General features: G+C 43.0%; 1 protein-coding gene across 1 annotated transcript in view; it reads right to left on the minus strand.

The window, feature by feature from the left end:
- Nucleotides 1-17113, minus strand: part of grm8b (glutamate receptor, metabotropic 8b) — a 117783-nt gene that overhangs the window by 47311 nt on the left and 53359 nt on the right. The window contains exons 3-5 of the mRNA XM_073472134.1: nucleotides 7088-7223; nucleotides 4847-5001; nucleotides 4626-4763 (exon numbers count right to left, since the gene is read on the minus strand). Of these exons, the coding sequence (XP_073328235.1) occupies nucleotides 4626-4763; nucleotides 4847-5001; nucleotides 7088-7223 (429 nt within the window). The remainder of the gene's footprint in view (nucleotides 1-4625; nucleotides 4764-4846; nucleotides 5002-7087; nucleotides 7224-17113) is intronic.

Raw genomic sequence — 17113 nt, forward strand, 5'->3', positions numbered from 1 at the left:
ACTCTCATCTGAGCGTTCAGGACGGGGGAGGGGCTGGTGGTGGAGGTTGGAGGTGGGGGTGGGGGTGGAGGTTGGGAGGGTATAATTACAGTATCGGATTGCTTTTAAAAAGCGACATACTCTATCTGGCAGAAAATGAGGTACTCAGAGGCGGCGGTGGCGGCTGTAAACGTGGCGGAGCGGGCGGGCGACGGAACGTCACCCTCAGACCTCGGGCCACCGTGGACATGGATATTTAATTATCCTAATTAATTACGATTAATGAGCGGGGTCCCCGGTGCCCTCTGGAGGGATCGCACTGAGCGCGCTCTAATCTCTGTCAGCTGGTGAGACGCTCCTGAGGCCGCTTCTTCTTCTCAGCTGGAGGGTTCGAGGCTTCACAGCTGCAGACAGACACGACTCATACCAGATGTTTACAACACACACAGTCACACACACAAACGTGTAGGACGTTTCTCTCCACTGACATCCCAGCGTTTATATTTACAGGAAGCTATGAGCAGTTATAATTAATTCATTTTCCATGGATACAAAAACTGACTCTCTCAAGATGATTAGGAACCCTGAAGTTATCTTTATATACAACTAATGTTCACCAGCAAACGTGTTTTTAACTACACGTAGTAACAAAATGACACCTAAACTATGTTTTTTATGAACATGATGAGGAAACATTTTCTACTAACATATCTGGCAAGTTGTAAAATGAAAATGTTTTTTTCTAGAAAATGTTGACTGACAACATTTTTCGTTTGTTTTCCTGCAAAATCTGTTTGTTGCATCCAAAGCATGATTAAACCTTTTTGTGGTTATGTTTCATCACTCACTTCGTTCACTAGTTAACAAGTTATATCTAGTTTATTTAATCTACAGTTTACGGGGGTTTCTCTGTTTCTCTGCAGCAACAAGTCACTTCCTGGAGTCTCTGCTGGTTGAGAACTGTTCAGAGTCATGAAATGGTCCAGCACATAACCCGTCGTCGGCCGGTAGGTGGATTTTATGAATGCTGGACAGAGCCAGGCAACCTGTTTCCCTCTTTAGAGCTAAGCTAAGCTAACTTATGGCTTATGGACAGATATGAGAGTGGTATCAATTATTTTTATCTAACTCTGTGTCACAACGCAAAAAAAGAATCACTCCCAAAATGTAGAAATAAATCCTGAGCATGAAATGAATGTTTCTTGACATGTTTTCTTGAGCTCCACGTCTGTCAGGTAGCACAATGAGGTATTTGCATCTTTATAATCTTTATGTAAATAAAAAGAGATGTGATGCATGAAAATAGGTTTTGCCAGAGGGCGGTCGATGACAGCTGCAGCCTTCAGCAGTCTGAGCTAACATCTCTACAGCTCTGAAAGACACAAACATCTGTCTCTGCACACACAAACACAGGCAGATGGACGCTGACCCGCTGACTCAGCTGTTTGTCTGTTTGTGTGATGACTCTGCTGCAGCTCAGAAACTCAATCTGGAGCTTCTAACACAATCAGTCGAGAGCTGCGTCCAGACAGCAGCCGTCCATCGAGCTCAGGTAAAAGACTCGCAGCAGCGATTCTCAGAGCGCTGACGCCGTTGTTCTGTTGTTTCACTTCTGTCTGCACGACTCGCCTGTGTTTAGCCAACACCTTCGGCAAATCCCATTTCGCGTGTCGGACATGTTTGTAAAGGATTTGGCCCTCAGTGGCCCCCTGTTCTACAGAGAAAGTCCTCCTGATTCAGAGGGGGGATTACATTGTGCTGCAGGGTCTCTGCAGTCAGCACAGAGAGACTCAGCAGAGGAGAGCTGGGTGTGATCGGAGAGGAGAAGAAGAACTCATTTATCATTCAGAATCGACAGCTTTTAATTTACATCTGCTGTCAAGTTGAGGCCTGAATCTACTTTGACTTTAAACAAGGTTACAAGTAGAGGAAGACACTTATTGTTCAAATGTAGAAAGAAGAATCAGAGCTCTCAGGAGGTCCGGGGTCCCTTTATTAATACATTTGAAAGTAATGAAAGAGACAAACAGCACGGTGTTTGACACTGATTATACCAAATCCCCCTGTCCTCTATTTCCTCCTCTCCTTCTCTAACTCCTTCTGTCCTCTTCTACCTCCTTCTTCTTTCCTCTATGTCCTCATTTCCTTCTCTACCTCCTCCTTCCTTCCTCTACCTACCCATTTCCTTCTCTGCCTCCTCCTTTTCTTTTCTAACTCCTCCTTCCTTCCTACATGTTTGTAGGAAGGAAGCAGCAGCAGTCGAGCAATGGCTGCTGCTGGGGTACGGCAACACAACCTGGACAAACCAAACGCAGAACTGCATTACACTGTAATACTAGAACCGGTAGCCATAACAATGACAATCTGTTTGTGTGTGCCCCTCATATATATCATTATTATGTCCTTTGGTTTTCATTACATTCTAGTTTCAGAGTCAAAGGGCGACTCCAACAATTTTACACATTAAAGTGTAAAAAAGTAGTATAAAGCCTTTTGTGGCTCCAGAGGAAGCTGCATGTTTTCTGATAAATTCCCTTCAGTGATGTCACTCAGTGGCTAAGTTGCATTGTGGGTAATGTAGGCACCAGGTTTTGAAAAGAAAGAAGAATGAGTGAAATAACAAAAGGTGATATCTCTGGTTCTACTGCATCGATTTGTCCATAATGAGTCCAACAGCGTTACAGGAGTTAAATGCAGACCAGCGGACTGCTTTTCAATAACTTGTGCCTAAATTACCCACAATGCAACTTAACCACTGAGTGACATCACTGGAGGCAATTTATCAGAATACGTGCAGCTTCCTCTGGAGCCACAAATTCTTTATACTACATACTGTATGCAGTAGTACTCCCCAAGACCTGTAAACACACTTTAATGTGAAAAATTGGTGGTTTATGAATCCCTGATGTTCTTTAAAGAAAAACACAGGAGTCTAGTGAACCACACTTATACAGAGCATCTGCATATCTGGATCAAAAGGTTTTCAGCTGCATGGTTCCCGTAGCCGATCATTTTGATACTGGGATTTACCTTTTTACCCCATTTTAAAAATGTATCTGCATTCATGTGCAGGTATCTGTTGATAGAGACAGAGCACATTGTTTTTCTGAAATTCAAACTACTGTTCAAATGTGAGAAACAATAAAAAACAGCTTTGCCAGCACAGTTTACATCTTTCATCATGACAATCACGAAGTAAACAGTAGAAATACTTAAATACTGATCATGTTACAAAGTAATCTACCACAAATGTGCTCTATCCCTTGCAGTCTGACAAAGATGGAGAGCAGCTCAATGTTTTTATTTTGCCAGGCGACATTCTGCCCTGCTGGACTGACTTCATTTAAATGAATAAAGGGGCAGGATTATTCGATGTAGCGCTGAAGTCGGTCTGAACGCAACATCAGGACCAGCATCATGCCAGGTTGGACTGCAAAGGTGAGCCTGTCCCCTTCACTAATCCAAAAACTAAAGAAAACTAGTTTATGTTCACACATCTGATGTGTTTTCAAGGCTCAGGCCGTCTGGCTGTTGAAACTGTCAAACTGGTACATTTGCCTTGGCGAAAGTCGGCTCCAGCTGGGTAAAATGGGCAGAGCAAGAGCACTTCTGGTCATTTGGAGCGCTCTTGTCGAATGTGGACTTTGTCTTTGACGTCACTATGAATCAAATCCAATTGTTGTTCTTTCTTGTTTTTGTTTAATTTCTGTTCTTCTCTCTTTCCAGACCCTCGTGAGAAAGGTGACACATTACCTTCAGATTTTGAAAGGTTCAAAATAGCACTGTCTTCTTCTCTTCCTGCCGACTGTAGTCACTATTATACTATCCCTCAGTTTCATATGGGAGCTGTGAGTTAAACTGCTGACACCTTTTCATATTCACACTCAGCGGGATTGAGTGAATGTCGGATTAATTACTGACAGTCAGAGACGCTGGGGTCGAAAGCTCAGGCCCCAAAATGATTATCCAGCGTGTTAATTGGCAGTCGCTGGTCAGAAATCCAGTTCATGAATATAAATGGAGGAGAGGTTGAGTGTTGGAGTGTCCCAAAGAGACAAGAGACCCTGTTAACCCTGCAACATGGAGGAGTTCCTGGACCGCCGAGGTAAAATAACATGCCGGTCTCTCAGGTTCTCTGGATTTTCACTCAGATCTTCCCTCAGTGGTTACAGGACAATATCACCTCTCATATTATTTGTGGTTGCTAGAAGTCAAGATGATGTCATGCTCATATCTTTTTCTTTGTCTTAACTGAGCTGCTGTTTTTACTGAATTCAGACTGTTATCACATCTAAAAAAGGCAGAAAAAGGCAGGAAATAGAGGAAGGAAGAAGGAAGAAGAGAGGGAAACGAGGAGTGGAGGAAGGAAGGGGGAGGTAGAGGAAGTAAAAAGGGGGTAAAGGAGGAAAGGAAGAGGCAGAGGAAGGAAGAAGGAGGTAGAGGATGACAGAAGGAGTTAGAGAAGGAAAGGAGGAGGTAGAGGACGGGGGAATTACAGAAGGAAAGCAAAAGCAAATGGACAAAGAAAAGAGGAGATAGGTAAGAAGGACACGAGGGAGAGGTTTTTCGTTTTTTTTATAACAAAACTAATTCTCCTTGCTCGTATAATGAAGTCCATGTTGACCTTTGACCTCTGTGTTTCCTACCTGTACATTTCTTGGGGCTGCCCGGTCTCTTGCCGTGCATCCCCAGCTTGCAGCCGAAGTTCTCCTCCCAGAACTCAGCGAACCAGACGTTCCTGCGGTTGTTGGAGAGGGAGCGGCTCTTGAAGTATCGGTCAAACGCTGCGGAAAGAAGGAAACTTACATTACACTGATGATCCGCTTGTTAAATGACGCGCTGCTCTGAGATCTGTTTCCTGCCTCACCGTCCACTGACGCCCTCTTGGGGAGGATGGTGATGGCGCCCTCGGCCACCCGCTCCTGCTGGACCACCGGAGAGATCTTGGAGCCCCAGCTGTCAGAGCCCACCCACAGGAAGTGACCTGTCAGGTTGTTGCGTTTTGCCGCATCTAGGATTCGCCTGTCAGAGTCGGGACAGCAAATGAGAAAGAGCAGAGAATCAGTTCTTGCTGCCACCTGGAACATTTTTGAATTCATTTGTATGAGCCATGTGTGGAGAAAATGTAGCATAAAGCCTTTTGTGGGTTGTTGTTGCATTGAGGGTAATGTAGGCACAAGGTTTTGAAACGCAGTCCACTGGTCTGCATTGTACTCTATAACAATGATTCCACTCATTATGGAAAACAAATGATCAAAATCGATACAGCAGAACCAGAGATGGAGCCCAGAGAACTCAATTAGGTCATAAACCAAAGTACTGCAGTGTTGGTCTGATGGCGGCACAAGATGAAAAGTCAGAGGATCATCAAAGTGATTCCACATCATCCCGAGGAGGAAATGAACCAAACTAATGGCAATCCAATCAAATCAGACAAATGAAACATTTGCACAAAAACCACAAATGTAAATCTGATCCGCTGTGTTGTTATTGTAAATTAATATCTTCATTAAATGAGTTCAAACATGAGCGATGATCCATCTGGTCCTTTACATTCTCATCCTGTCTGTTCTCTGTGTGTGTGTGTGTGAGGTCTCAGGGTGAGTGATTTCCCTCTGTGCGTGATTCAGAGCTGCAGATTAACATCAGCTGTTACACTGATATCAAGTGTGTGTGTGTGTGTGTGTGTGTGTGTGTGTGTGTGTGTGATGCTCTCAGTTCACTCAGATAATTGGAAGCTTGTTATCTTAATCTGCACTCAACACTTGGTGGATGTACTGATTAAATACATTTGAAACATACAGATATACAGAATATAGAGTGTGTGTGTGTGTGTGTGTGTGTGTGTGTGCGTATGCATGTGTGTGTGTGTTATGTTTGAAGACTACTTTCAGATGAACTGCAGGGACGTGGGTGTTAGTACTTTGTATTCATCACAGTAACCTTCAGAAGATGATCAACTGATTCTTCTCAGTGTGTGTTTTCTAACACAGCACAGGGAGAAAAATCTGTGAGGCTGAACAGCTGTCTTTGAGCTAAATGCTAACATAATGTAGAAGGTAATTTATTCGTCATTATACAACACAGGGTTGCATAGTGAACTCCTTCATGCTACATAGATTACAGAACATATATACAGTTATTTATAAGCTTGATCCAAGATGTTGTGGTGCTGAAAGGTCTCTGTAGAGATGTGGCAAAGTCAGGTCTCTGTAAAGATGTGGCGCTGAAGGGTCTCTATAAATATGTGGTGGAGACAGGTCTCTGTAAAGATGTGGTGAAGACAGGTCTCTGTAAAGATGTGGCACTGAAGGGTCCCTATAAATATGTGGCGCTGAAGGGTCTCTATAAATATGTGGTGGAGACAGGTCTCAGTAAGATGTGGTGAAGACAGGTCTTTGTAAAGATGTGGCGCTGAAGGGTCTCTATAAATATGTGGTGGAGACAGGTTTCTGTAAAGATCTGGTGGAGACAGGTCTCTATAAATATGAGGTGGAGACAGGTCTGTGTAAATATGTGGTGGAGTCAGGTCTGTGTAAAGATGTGGTGCTGAAGGGTCTCTATAAATATGTGGTGGAGACAGGTCTCTGAAAAACAATGGGACACAGCAGTCTGATCTGTCCATTTCCTTTTCCTGCGACTGGTCGTTAGCCAGGAGCAGCCTTAAACCATGCTCTCTTCCTCCCTGGTTCCTCCTGGCTGGTCAAGATGGTCATAAAGATGACACAGGCCGTGATGGTCCACCGCTATTAATCCAAAACTCACGCTTTCTTCTCCGATTATGAAGACAGATTTCTGCCATAAGCAGCACACGTTTCACCAGTATAGCCAAAAAAAAATCCAGTTAAAAAAGCTAAAATGTAGCATAATTTGGAGGAGCTGCATCTCCTGCTGCATCTTCATGTGCCACTGTTGCCATATCAACAGACAGAGCATGCTCACAATGAATATGAAGAGAATAAATGAATAAATAAAAATTTGGTCATAAACCAAAGAATTGGAATCCATAGTTTATGAGATATTTCAGTCTATAGCAAAGTGATGGACTAACATGGACAGTGTAAGATCTTGTTGACTAACTTTACAAAATCAAAAGCTTGTTTTTTACCGGATGTCGTCCTCGTTTGCGAACATGATGACAGCGCGGGCGTTGGGCGTCTCCAGCAGACGCAGGATGATCTTGTCGAACTCTCCAGGTCTCGGCTCCCGAGGAATCTTCAGAGACTGAGCGATACAAACCCCACCTGAGAGAGAGGCACACAGAGAGAGAGACATTGAATATTTAGAAAGAAAAGCTTAAGCCAGGATTAGTCTGGAGGATTCTTGAGACATCATTGTGTTGGATAAGTAGATCGCAGTCATACAGTCTTGGTGTGATTCTGCCGCGAGATGGGTCGGACTACAAGTTAGACAGCGACAAGACCTCGACTGGTGCGCCGTACAAAGGGCGCCTGAGATCTGAATGCAAGCCTGATCCCAATGCATGCGGCACCCAAGCTGTTTTGGGACACCACCTTGGCTTGCATATTCTGCGTCTGTTTGGGGTGTAGGTTGTGCATGTCCTCAGAAATTAGTGCAACGTGTGCACAAGATGCAATATGCACATGAACAGTAGGAGCAGTGTCAGCAGCAACTAGTGGTATCCTCCAGTAACACGCAGCGGCAAGAATGTACCAACTACGCTCACAACTCAGCCGGTTGTCTAACTGGGATCATAGTACTATTTTGCATCTTAACACCATAATACAAAATGTGTTTTCTTTTAGCCCCCGCCCAACACTGAACCTCACTTTTGGCCCTCAAAGGGAAAAACGTTGAGCATGTGTCGTGAAGCACTGAGCGGTCGGTAGACGTGATGTAAATGCAGTCCATTTAAACACTGATCCTTCATGTGTAGCTCTGCTGGCATGATTTTGTTCAGCAGTGTGAACATACAGCAGCAAACGTGTTAACACATCTGCTTCTATCTATAAATCTGTTAATGAACACGTTTCATCTTATCTGTCGGTATCGTTTTCTCTGTGTGCGTCATTATGCTTTAAAGTTTTAATTATCTTCGCTGTTGTCTTGTTCTTATCTTCACTCCGTCGCAGTGAAGTATCACCACAGGGATCATTAAACTTTCATCTGCAGTCACCGAAACAAAGGTCGGGGGGTTTATTAATGCTGCCAGACACTAAATACTGTCAAATTATTACCAACATCTCCCTAATGATACTGCAGGAGTTGGACTGCATCATGCAGCATTTATCTGCAAATTTGGTTTGCTTGAGAAACAGCTTCATTAGTGTGAAATCTATTTTATAATGAAAAAATGAAGAAAAAGAAAAAAAGAAATGGACTTTAGGTTGAGTTAATGTAATCTTTTTCCAAAGACATGTCAGTTTGATTTGATATATTCTGTCTTGTCAGGCTTACAAGCTGCTGAGGAGGCAGATGAGGACGTGAAGGAAGAAGGTGGCAAAGGGGGAGGAGCAGAAAGTGAAAGTAAAAGACGAAGAAAGAAGAGGAAGGTCGTGAAGGTAATAAGAAATGTGGAGGAGGAGGAGGAAGACGGTGGAAGAAGAGGAGAGAGGGAAGAACAGGAGGATAAAACTAATTCTTGGTGATTATTTCTACTGCAAAAACTGCTCAGTCCCTCCACTCCAAGCTGATCTGTAAAAAGAGTTTTGACAAGATATTGATGGGTGAAGCTTTTGGAGAAGGCTGATTATTATTTCATTCACGTCCTTTAATGTTGTGACAATTAGCGTGTTTCCCTTCAAAGTTCTGCAATAAAAGTCGATGTTTTCTCTTCCTCACATCATTAAACTCTGCTTCCTCCTCACCGAAACACTCCGCTGCTGGAAACACACTCGAGGTTTGAGATATTGTTCCTGCAGCGTCGCCCCTGGGGCAGATAAATGAGAGCAGCGGTGGAGTTTTGAAGATGAACTTTGTGCCTCTGAAGTACAGTAGAGGCTGCGGAGGCACCAAACCTCAGACTGTAAGCTGTTCCAACTTAATTGGCTCTTTCATTTAAAAAGACGGAGGGACTCGGGAAATCTCGAGGGGGGAAAAGAAACAAGAATCAGAGCTGAAAATAATCTCGCCTGGTTGGTCTGACCTCAATTGTGTAAACAGCAGAGCCGTCCAAGAGGTTTTTTGAGGAGACAGAACTGGAGCTAAAGAGTTTTAAGATTCCTGCAACTAAGAAATAAATAGAAGTATTTCTAAGGGAGACTGAAAGTGTCTCTAGTCTGACTTTACGTAGGAGGTCTTAGCTCTCAGGTAGTTAAAGGTGTTTCTGTTGCTTCTCACAAACCAGAGATGTGACTTCAAATGATCGAAAAATCTATCAAAGTTGTTTAACAAATGAAACCTGTGTTTGTTCGATACAGTTATCTCACTGAGAGGACGTAAGTAGCACGAGTTTGACATCAGCCACGTCTAATTTAGATTCAAGAATCGATTTATTGAGTGATGTGCGTGATACATTTCATTCTTCAGTATCCCTTTTTTTTTAATCAGAAAGTGTACTTTTATTTAATTTTACCAAAATGTTTCCAGGACCACATGCAATAAGGTGAAGCAATCCTCTCCCAAAGAAAAAGTCACTTTATTTTATATACTTCTTTCCAGGAAGCTTCAGAGGAAATTATTAAGAAATCAGCCTACGGACCTGTCGAATAAAGCGTTACAGTCGCTTCATTGCTGTAAAAATACTCTGTAATATTACAGAAATGTCACAGAGTTGGAGTTTTATCTCAGTCCGAGTAAGTGGAGCTGTGTGCGTTCGGCTCTTGTCTGTTCAGGCTGATCTCTGAGGCTTCAGGGGAAAGGATGGAGATAAAAAAACATTAAAGACCCTGCTGCCATTATCATCATCACACTGTCCACAGCGAGCTGAGAGGCCATCCACAGTCTCTCCCCCAAGACACGGCTTCATTCAGGCGCTTTCAGAGGAAAATTGATTCCATTTTGAGCTCATTTCTACATTTGCCCAGGACCACCAGGCCATCAGATTGGAGCCGCAGCATCTCTCTTGTACAGATCTCTTTTTTAAAACGAGGGTTTGGGATTGTAAGGTTTGAAGGTCAGGCTGCTGAGAGCCTGTTGACAGCAGTATCATCTCACATCTTAGAGGATTTTTTTTTTTTACATCTTGCTGCAGTCAACGTAATCTTAGTTTTATTGACACTTGAAGGTCATTAGTTTAGAAAATTACAACTCTAAGAAACAAGTTTCAATGAGAGGTGGATGATGAGAGAGATGTTTGTATGATTTTCGTGAAGGTACCAATTAAAAAGCCTCTGACTCATCTCCCAGCTGCAGAAAATTATTCAGAACATTACTGTCCTCATTTGTTTTTTATCCAGCACCAACCGCAATGACAGTTGTACCTCTGAAAGTAAAAGACTTGATTAATGCAAGCAGAGCACATACAAATGCTCCCATAATCACGATAATCTGCTCTCTGTTACCATATTGTTGTGCGGTCAGACTGAAAACAGGACTGCTACAAAAAAACTGAGAGGTCTGTGAGACGGGGCTGTGTTGTGTTCAGGTGCATGTGAGACATGAATTGCAGGAAGTCTGTTGTAAGTAAGAGAGTCTGAGTGCTTATCAGACACCAAATGACCTGATGGATGGATGGTAAGATAGACAGCAGCAGAGACCGGGAGAGAGGCTGAAGAGATTGGCGTGTTTACCCGCAGAACTACAGCCTATAAACTGCTAATAACAGACATTACCAAAGCTACTGTGTGAGTTTCCGAATGCGAGACGCTAGTTGCTTTCATGGGAAGTTCGACAGCGGAATATTCCACTTGTTAACTTGTAACCCCGGCGATAACGCAGCGTTCACAGGCCGGGAAAAATTCATGCTTTTCGAGAGGAAGAAACTCTTTAAATACCGAGGCCACGTCGGTGAAATTTCATCGTTGGTACTCTGACGTTCTGTTTCTGTGAAGGCAGCATGAAGCGGCAGTGTGGCAGTAAGCTGACAGAAACACTGAAGTAAACAGGTATGCCTTATAAATATTGCAGACCACATTCTTGCAAGGAGACGTAAGCTTCAAATCGTCTTGTTGTCAATTTTTGGTGTAAACTTGCAAATTCTCAACGCCCCCCTTTCAAAAGTATGACTTCCAGCACTCCTGACATTCTCTGAACGCCGCCTGGGAGGCGGTACCGCACCATTGGGAAACACTGGACTAGAGGAAAGGTCTGTTGGTCCCCAGAGTCAGTAGGATTCATCCTCTGTGGACCAAATTTTCATCTGACAGTTGTTGAACTATTTCAAGTGACTGATGCACCGACATCCATAGATTAACAACAACAAAAAAGCTTTACAGCACTTTTGCATCCATCGCTAAATCTTCTCTCAACCCTGCTCCAAATAAATTCTGAAGTCTTGGTCTCATGTTTGTTGACATCTGATCCTCTGCGGTGTGAACAGCTGTTTTTCATTTGCAGCTAAATGACTCTATCTGCCTCTCCTGCTTCACCTTATTGTTTTCTGTGTTTTCCAGCTTTCCTTCATGTTTAAACTGCAGCGATCGATCCATCCCTGTGTAGTCCCCGATAACTGCTCCACAGTTGAGATTTTAATTTGAAAGTCTCTGTGCTGCTGCGGCAGGAAAGGAAAAGCAGTTCTCATTTGTATGCAAATATGAGGCGCAGAATACAGAGTGTGAGATAATGTTCACCTCAGAGTGAGCAGCTAATATTTAAACCTGACATGTTAAGATGAAGATGATATCGCACGGCAACGTGATGTATTAACACGAGCTTTAATTAAACTACTGTAGAGACAAAGTGCTGAATAGTGACGCCCTGAAAATGACCTGTGGTGACACATTTTGGGTCCTCAAAAAAGTATTTTCTCGCAGTTTCTTTTTATGTTTGAAGTCATTATGGTACATCCACTGGGTACCATGAACATCTGTTCAAAATCTGGATTCATAATAAAATGGTGGCATTGTACGCTTCTGCAAACCACGGATACGTTGAATATCTATGTTTCTACAATACAGGTGCAGTGATGCAGTTCAGACGACATCTACATGAAGCTGACTTTCTCATATGGTGGAGGAGGGGTTGAAAGGTGGCTAGACAGACGGCTAATACGCAGCATAGTACTGTTCCAGGCCACCATTAGCAGCCATTTTTCTGAAAATGTAAAAATAAACAAACATTGGTTTGCAGAATTGTACGATGCCAACACGTAGGTTGCGGCAACATTTACGCAAAATCAACACTCATTTCCCGTCCACTTCCATTCTGTGCACGCGAAGGGGCAAAATAACTTATGTGCCAGAGGGTGAAGCAAATCCACATCTCGGTGGTCGACCCCTCACACTCAGACTACAAACCTGAGTGTGCCTCACATCCTACACTGGCCACATTAAAGGGTAACTCCACCAATGTTACAAATTAAAGTGTGTTTACAGGTCTTGTGAAGTACTACTGCATAGGTGAAGAAGTTCTATTAACCTTTAATCTGATAAATTGCCATTAGTGATTTCACTCAGTTGCTAAAATGCATTGTGGGTAATGCAGGCACCAGGTTTTGAAAAGCAGTTGGACTCATCATGGACAGTTTAGGAACAAATGATCAAAATCGATACAGCAGAACCAGAGATATCACCTTTTTATTCCATGCATTCTTCACCCTTTTCAAGACCTGGTGCCTACGTTACCCACAATGCAACCTAAGCCACTGAGTGACATCACTGGAGGCATTTTATCAGCTCACATGCAGCGTCCTCTGGATTATACTTGGATTATACGCAGCTATAAGTCCTCAGCTACTTCAGTTGAAATGTTTAGTGAACTACAAAACTTCAGCTGACTTTCCATCAGCACGGCAGTAAATAGATAGTTCCCACATTTTCTTATTTTGTGTGAACTTTTCATTGGGACAAGATTCAGCTGGAGGCCTTGAAAGCGCTGCCCGTTGTTAATCACACTCGTTGTTGTGAATGTTTTTCACAGAGGAAAAACAACACTACACTCTCCATTAGGCCACTAGGTGTTTTTTTATGAGGGCAGCCTGGACACACATCTGAAATTTAGCTCCCGTTACAGCCGTCCAGTGAGCTCGCATGTTCTCCAGCTCCTAAACCTCGTTCAGCGTTATGTTTTTCTTTGTAGCCTATATACTGGCTTCCAGTTAGGCCGCGTGTCGGTGTGAAAGCGCTCATGATTATTAGGTTTGGCAAAACAGAGAGCGTGCAGAGCTGATATAAACCCCAGATTATGTTCAATTATACTTTATTACTGAGCTGCGTCTGATAATAAACACATTTATCTGTATGAAGGAAGCCAAGGAGGGTGTGAAACACCGGGGTGGCCCTCTGAAACCACCGCAGATAAATGTGAGAATAATAAAGATGGACACACACGATGTGATTTTAATGAGGTTTTATATTCGGCTGATTTTTTCCAACAGAGGAAAACCAACGTGGAAAATCCTCCGCTGAGGTTTTTTACTCCTGCTGCGCTCAAATCCACCAAATTAACTTTGGGTGACAATGTGGGGAAATAATCACTTAACAGACCCGGCATGAAAGTTGTCATCTACAAGTTACACTTCAACGTGCACTACTGTCACGCACATACACACACAGGCAGATGTGATAATGTGGGAATGTGCTCCCATTTCCTGGGAAACAGATAAGGAAATCCCTGCTGCTTCTAACGGGATGAGGATTTACTTTAAGCTCTGCTGGGAACATCTCGGCTGTAAGCTGCTGCTCTGAACTGAAGGAGTTAATTCAATGAAACAGCTCCAGATTTATACATCTTTTAAAAAGAGAAAAGGGAAAATCATTACCTGGAGCCCGTCACTCAGCATCTCTTCATAAATACCACTGAAGTTAAATTGTTATTGTTGCTGAAGTTACCTGCAGTCTGATGAATCGTTTCACATTACTGGATTCTGTTTTGAAGCTGCTGTCACTTCTTCTTTTAGGCAGTTTTTCTTTTCTTTAATTTGGACCTTCTGCTTTCTGCCTGCGTGTTTTTTTTTACAAAATGAAAATGAAAAACACAGTGAGGACTTTTTGCAAATGTGTTATGCAGATGGGTGTCCTTAAAGAGAAGTGCATGTAATGATAATCAGTGACTCAGGGGGCAGAAGTTTAAGTGCTTGGGATGGAGGGAAAATATTGAAATTGGTCCAAAATATAAGTAATCATATAATCATTTTAGTAATTAGTTTGGTTATTTTTTTGTGTGCGCATGGAGCTCAAGGTTTTACAACACACAATATATTTCATTATACAATCCTCTCTCCTCGATGCTCACCAAAACAAACCAGAGGTCGGCCATTGTTTGTGTTTCAGGTGCGTGCTCATTAAACAATACAACAATGAGTGTGCACAAATTGGGGCTGATGCCGTCGTTTCCCAAATGCTCCATTTTTTAATGCCCACATGGATACACAAAGTTTCGAAAACTCTTAAAAAGATTGGGTGTGAATACAGTCCAGTCGTCAGGATATAATGTTAGCAGCTAACGTTTTTGCAAACAACAGATACGTCCACGGTTGAGATGTTTAGCAAATGTGGCATATCACGTTTATTAGCTAGTTAGACTTTCACATCAGGATAGGATCTTGCTCAAGATCAGGATAGGATCTTGCTCAAGGAAACTTCAACATACAGCTGGTGGAGCCAGGGATTCAAACCAGTGACCTTACAATTACTAGACGACCCGCTCTACCTCCTGAGCTACAGTCGCCCATCAAATGGGCGACCGCAGTTCTAGTCAGACACATCGAGACATTTCAACCCATTTTTGTTGCATCCAAATCGAGTATTTTTTTCACGAAGTCGGACCATCTCGCTCCCTGATCGTGGAGGCCAAAACATTTGACATTTGGGTATTTTAAGCCAAGTGGTTTTTGAGCCTGAACCTAAAAACAACATGAGCACAGCTTTGTGACAAGAGAGAAATAGAAAAATGATACCTAAACAAACGTAAAGTTGCAACTTAAAGACGCTCTCAGTTTTTAACTCATCTGTGGTTTTGCAGAGACTTTGTAAACATTTATTCTGGTGATTGGGTTGTGCAAATGAGAGGCCATGACACAGAGGAAAATGTCTGTAAAAAGAGTAGGAAAAGAGACATTTTACTGAATTTATCATACAGCAGGAAATATGGAGGAAGCTTTGAGTTTGTATCACCGGTAGATTAAACCTGCAGCGACCAGAAGACAGGGAGGCTTCTTGGGAACCTGTTCACAAACCGACTCTCTGTAGTTGAGATAAATAAAAACCTCAGCTACTTTTTTTACAATTTACAGTCTGACAGAAACATGAAACCTAATACATGTGTGAATCTCTTCTGATTTCTGGCAGCAAGACGAAGTCGTTTATTAGCATAATGTCAACATTGCTGATGTGAGCTAGAAAACTGGATGCTTTCAAGCTGACGCCTTTTGTCTTTCACGCACAAACACAAGCTGTAATTCAGCACAGCTGTAATGATGTGGAATCAACTGGAGCGTATCAGAGGGACAAAGGACCAATGAGAGGAAATAATACAATTTCACTTTGACTTTCAATTTAGTCTCACAGCGGAAGCCGCTGAACTCAAAGGCGGACCGAATAAACATGGCCGGGACATTCAAAGGCATGCAGGACTAATGGAATTATGGGTAATAACAGATATCATTAAAGCTAGCCTCCGGCAAAGCCTTTACACTGACCTTTCAATTAACAGTTCACCACGGCAGCGAGTGTTTACCCCCCTCTACATACTGAGTCAGAGTGACAGATAAGGACAGGACGTATGTGCCCACTCGCCTCTTTCATTCCTCGCCTTTGAGCAGCTGAACGCCGGACCATGAAAGGTTTCCTGGGTAACACATGCGCAGCCTCGACTTGAAAGCCAGACGAAACAGGAGAAGCAGTGTGCCCACAACGCTCCCAGTCCACCTTAAAGCAAAAAAAAATCCCTCAAACTTCAAAGCCTCTTCCGGGTGTCTTTAAGATTCTTGGTGAGTCTTCTCTGACTCCATTTTCAGAAGTCTCCGAGTTAAACTTTCATATGAAAATAGACATCAGACACTGATCCAATTAATAATCCTGAATCGGGACCGCTGTTGTTTGGAGAAAAGTTGTGAACTCTGGAAAATAACTTGCAAAGGTACGGGGATACAGCTGTACAAGTGTTTCTGCCTTCTCAGACAGAAAAAGGTGGTAACAGATCCCAACAGAATCTTTAAAACCCCTTCACCTCTGTTGGCTTCTCGCTTGGTTACCTTGCGAGGCAGCTGGATTTGTGAGATCAAGTGATCTCGCAAAATCCATCTTGCCAGGCTTCCAGCTGTGTGCCTTTGGCCGAACATACAGGTGTAGGACGAGTCTGCGTCCTTTGAGGAAGTACTGGCGGCGAAAGACCAGCAAGAGAAACAACTGTTCGTTTCAAAACAACCATGGCGGCTCCTCGAGAGGTTGGCGTAGCTGCTAAGGCATCAGTGATATCAGAGCAAAGAACGACACTGAAGGCTTCATTAAGAGTTTGATTTATTTACCAGCTGGCTCCGCTTTATACCATCGTTCCACTGTGCAAACAACATTTACTACAGAACGACATGTTAAAGCATGAAAGCTGTCAATTGCCGGGTAAACTGATGTTCAAAAGTCGTACTGAAGAGGAGAATTTAAAGCGAGGGACACACTGGCTCTGTCCACTTTACTCTTTTGTTATTCAGCTGCAGATCAGATATCATCAGACCCGCAAAGTTTGTACCAGAACTTCACACGGCTCTAAAAATATCCACACAGCAGGGACAGAGAGAGTCAGAATTGGGACACTTTCAGCTGCAGTGTGAAAGGTCTTCTTTTTAGTCAGACTCTGGGCTCGTTTGTTAAAAGGAGCAGAAATTTTGGCTCAAGCTTTGGCTCGGACCCAGTGACCCACATATGAAACTGCTTACAGTGTTATCAGTCCTCTGAATGGTGCCAGAGGTAGGCTGGGCTGCCAAAGTTTCACAAAATGAGCACCATGTTCTTGAAATGCAAACGAGGAAGAGAGAAGTGTATTTCACCTGCAGTGAAGATTTAAAGGCCTGTAGATGAAAGTGAGAGGGACAGAAACTTTAACTTTCAACTCTGACAATCGAAGTTCAACAACTCCACTA

This window comes from Pagrus major, chromosome 8 (genome assembly GCF_040436345.1).
Source record: "Pagrus major chromosome 8, Pma_NU_1.0".
Taxonomy (NCBI): Eukaryota; Metazoa; Chordata; class Actinopteri; order Spariformes; family Sparidae; genus Pagrus; species Pagrus major.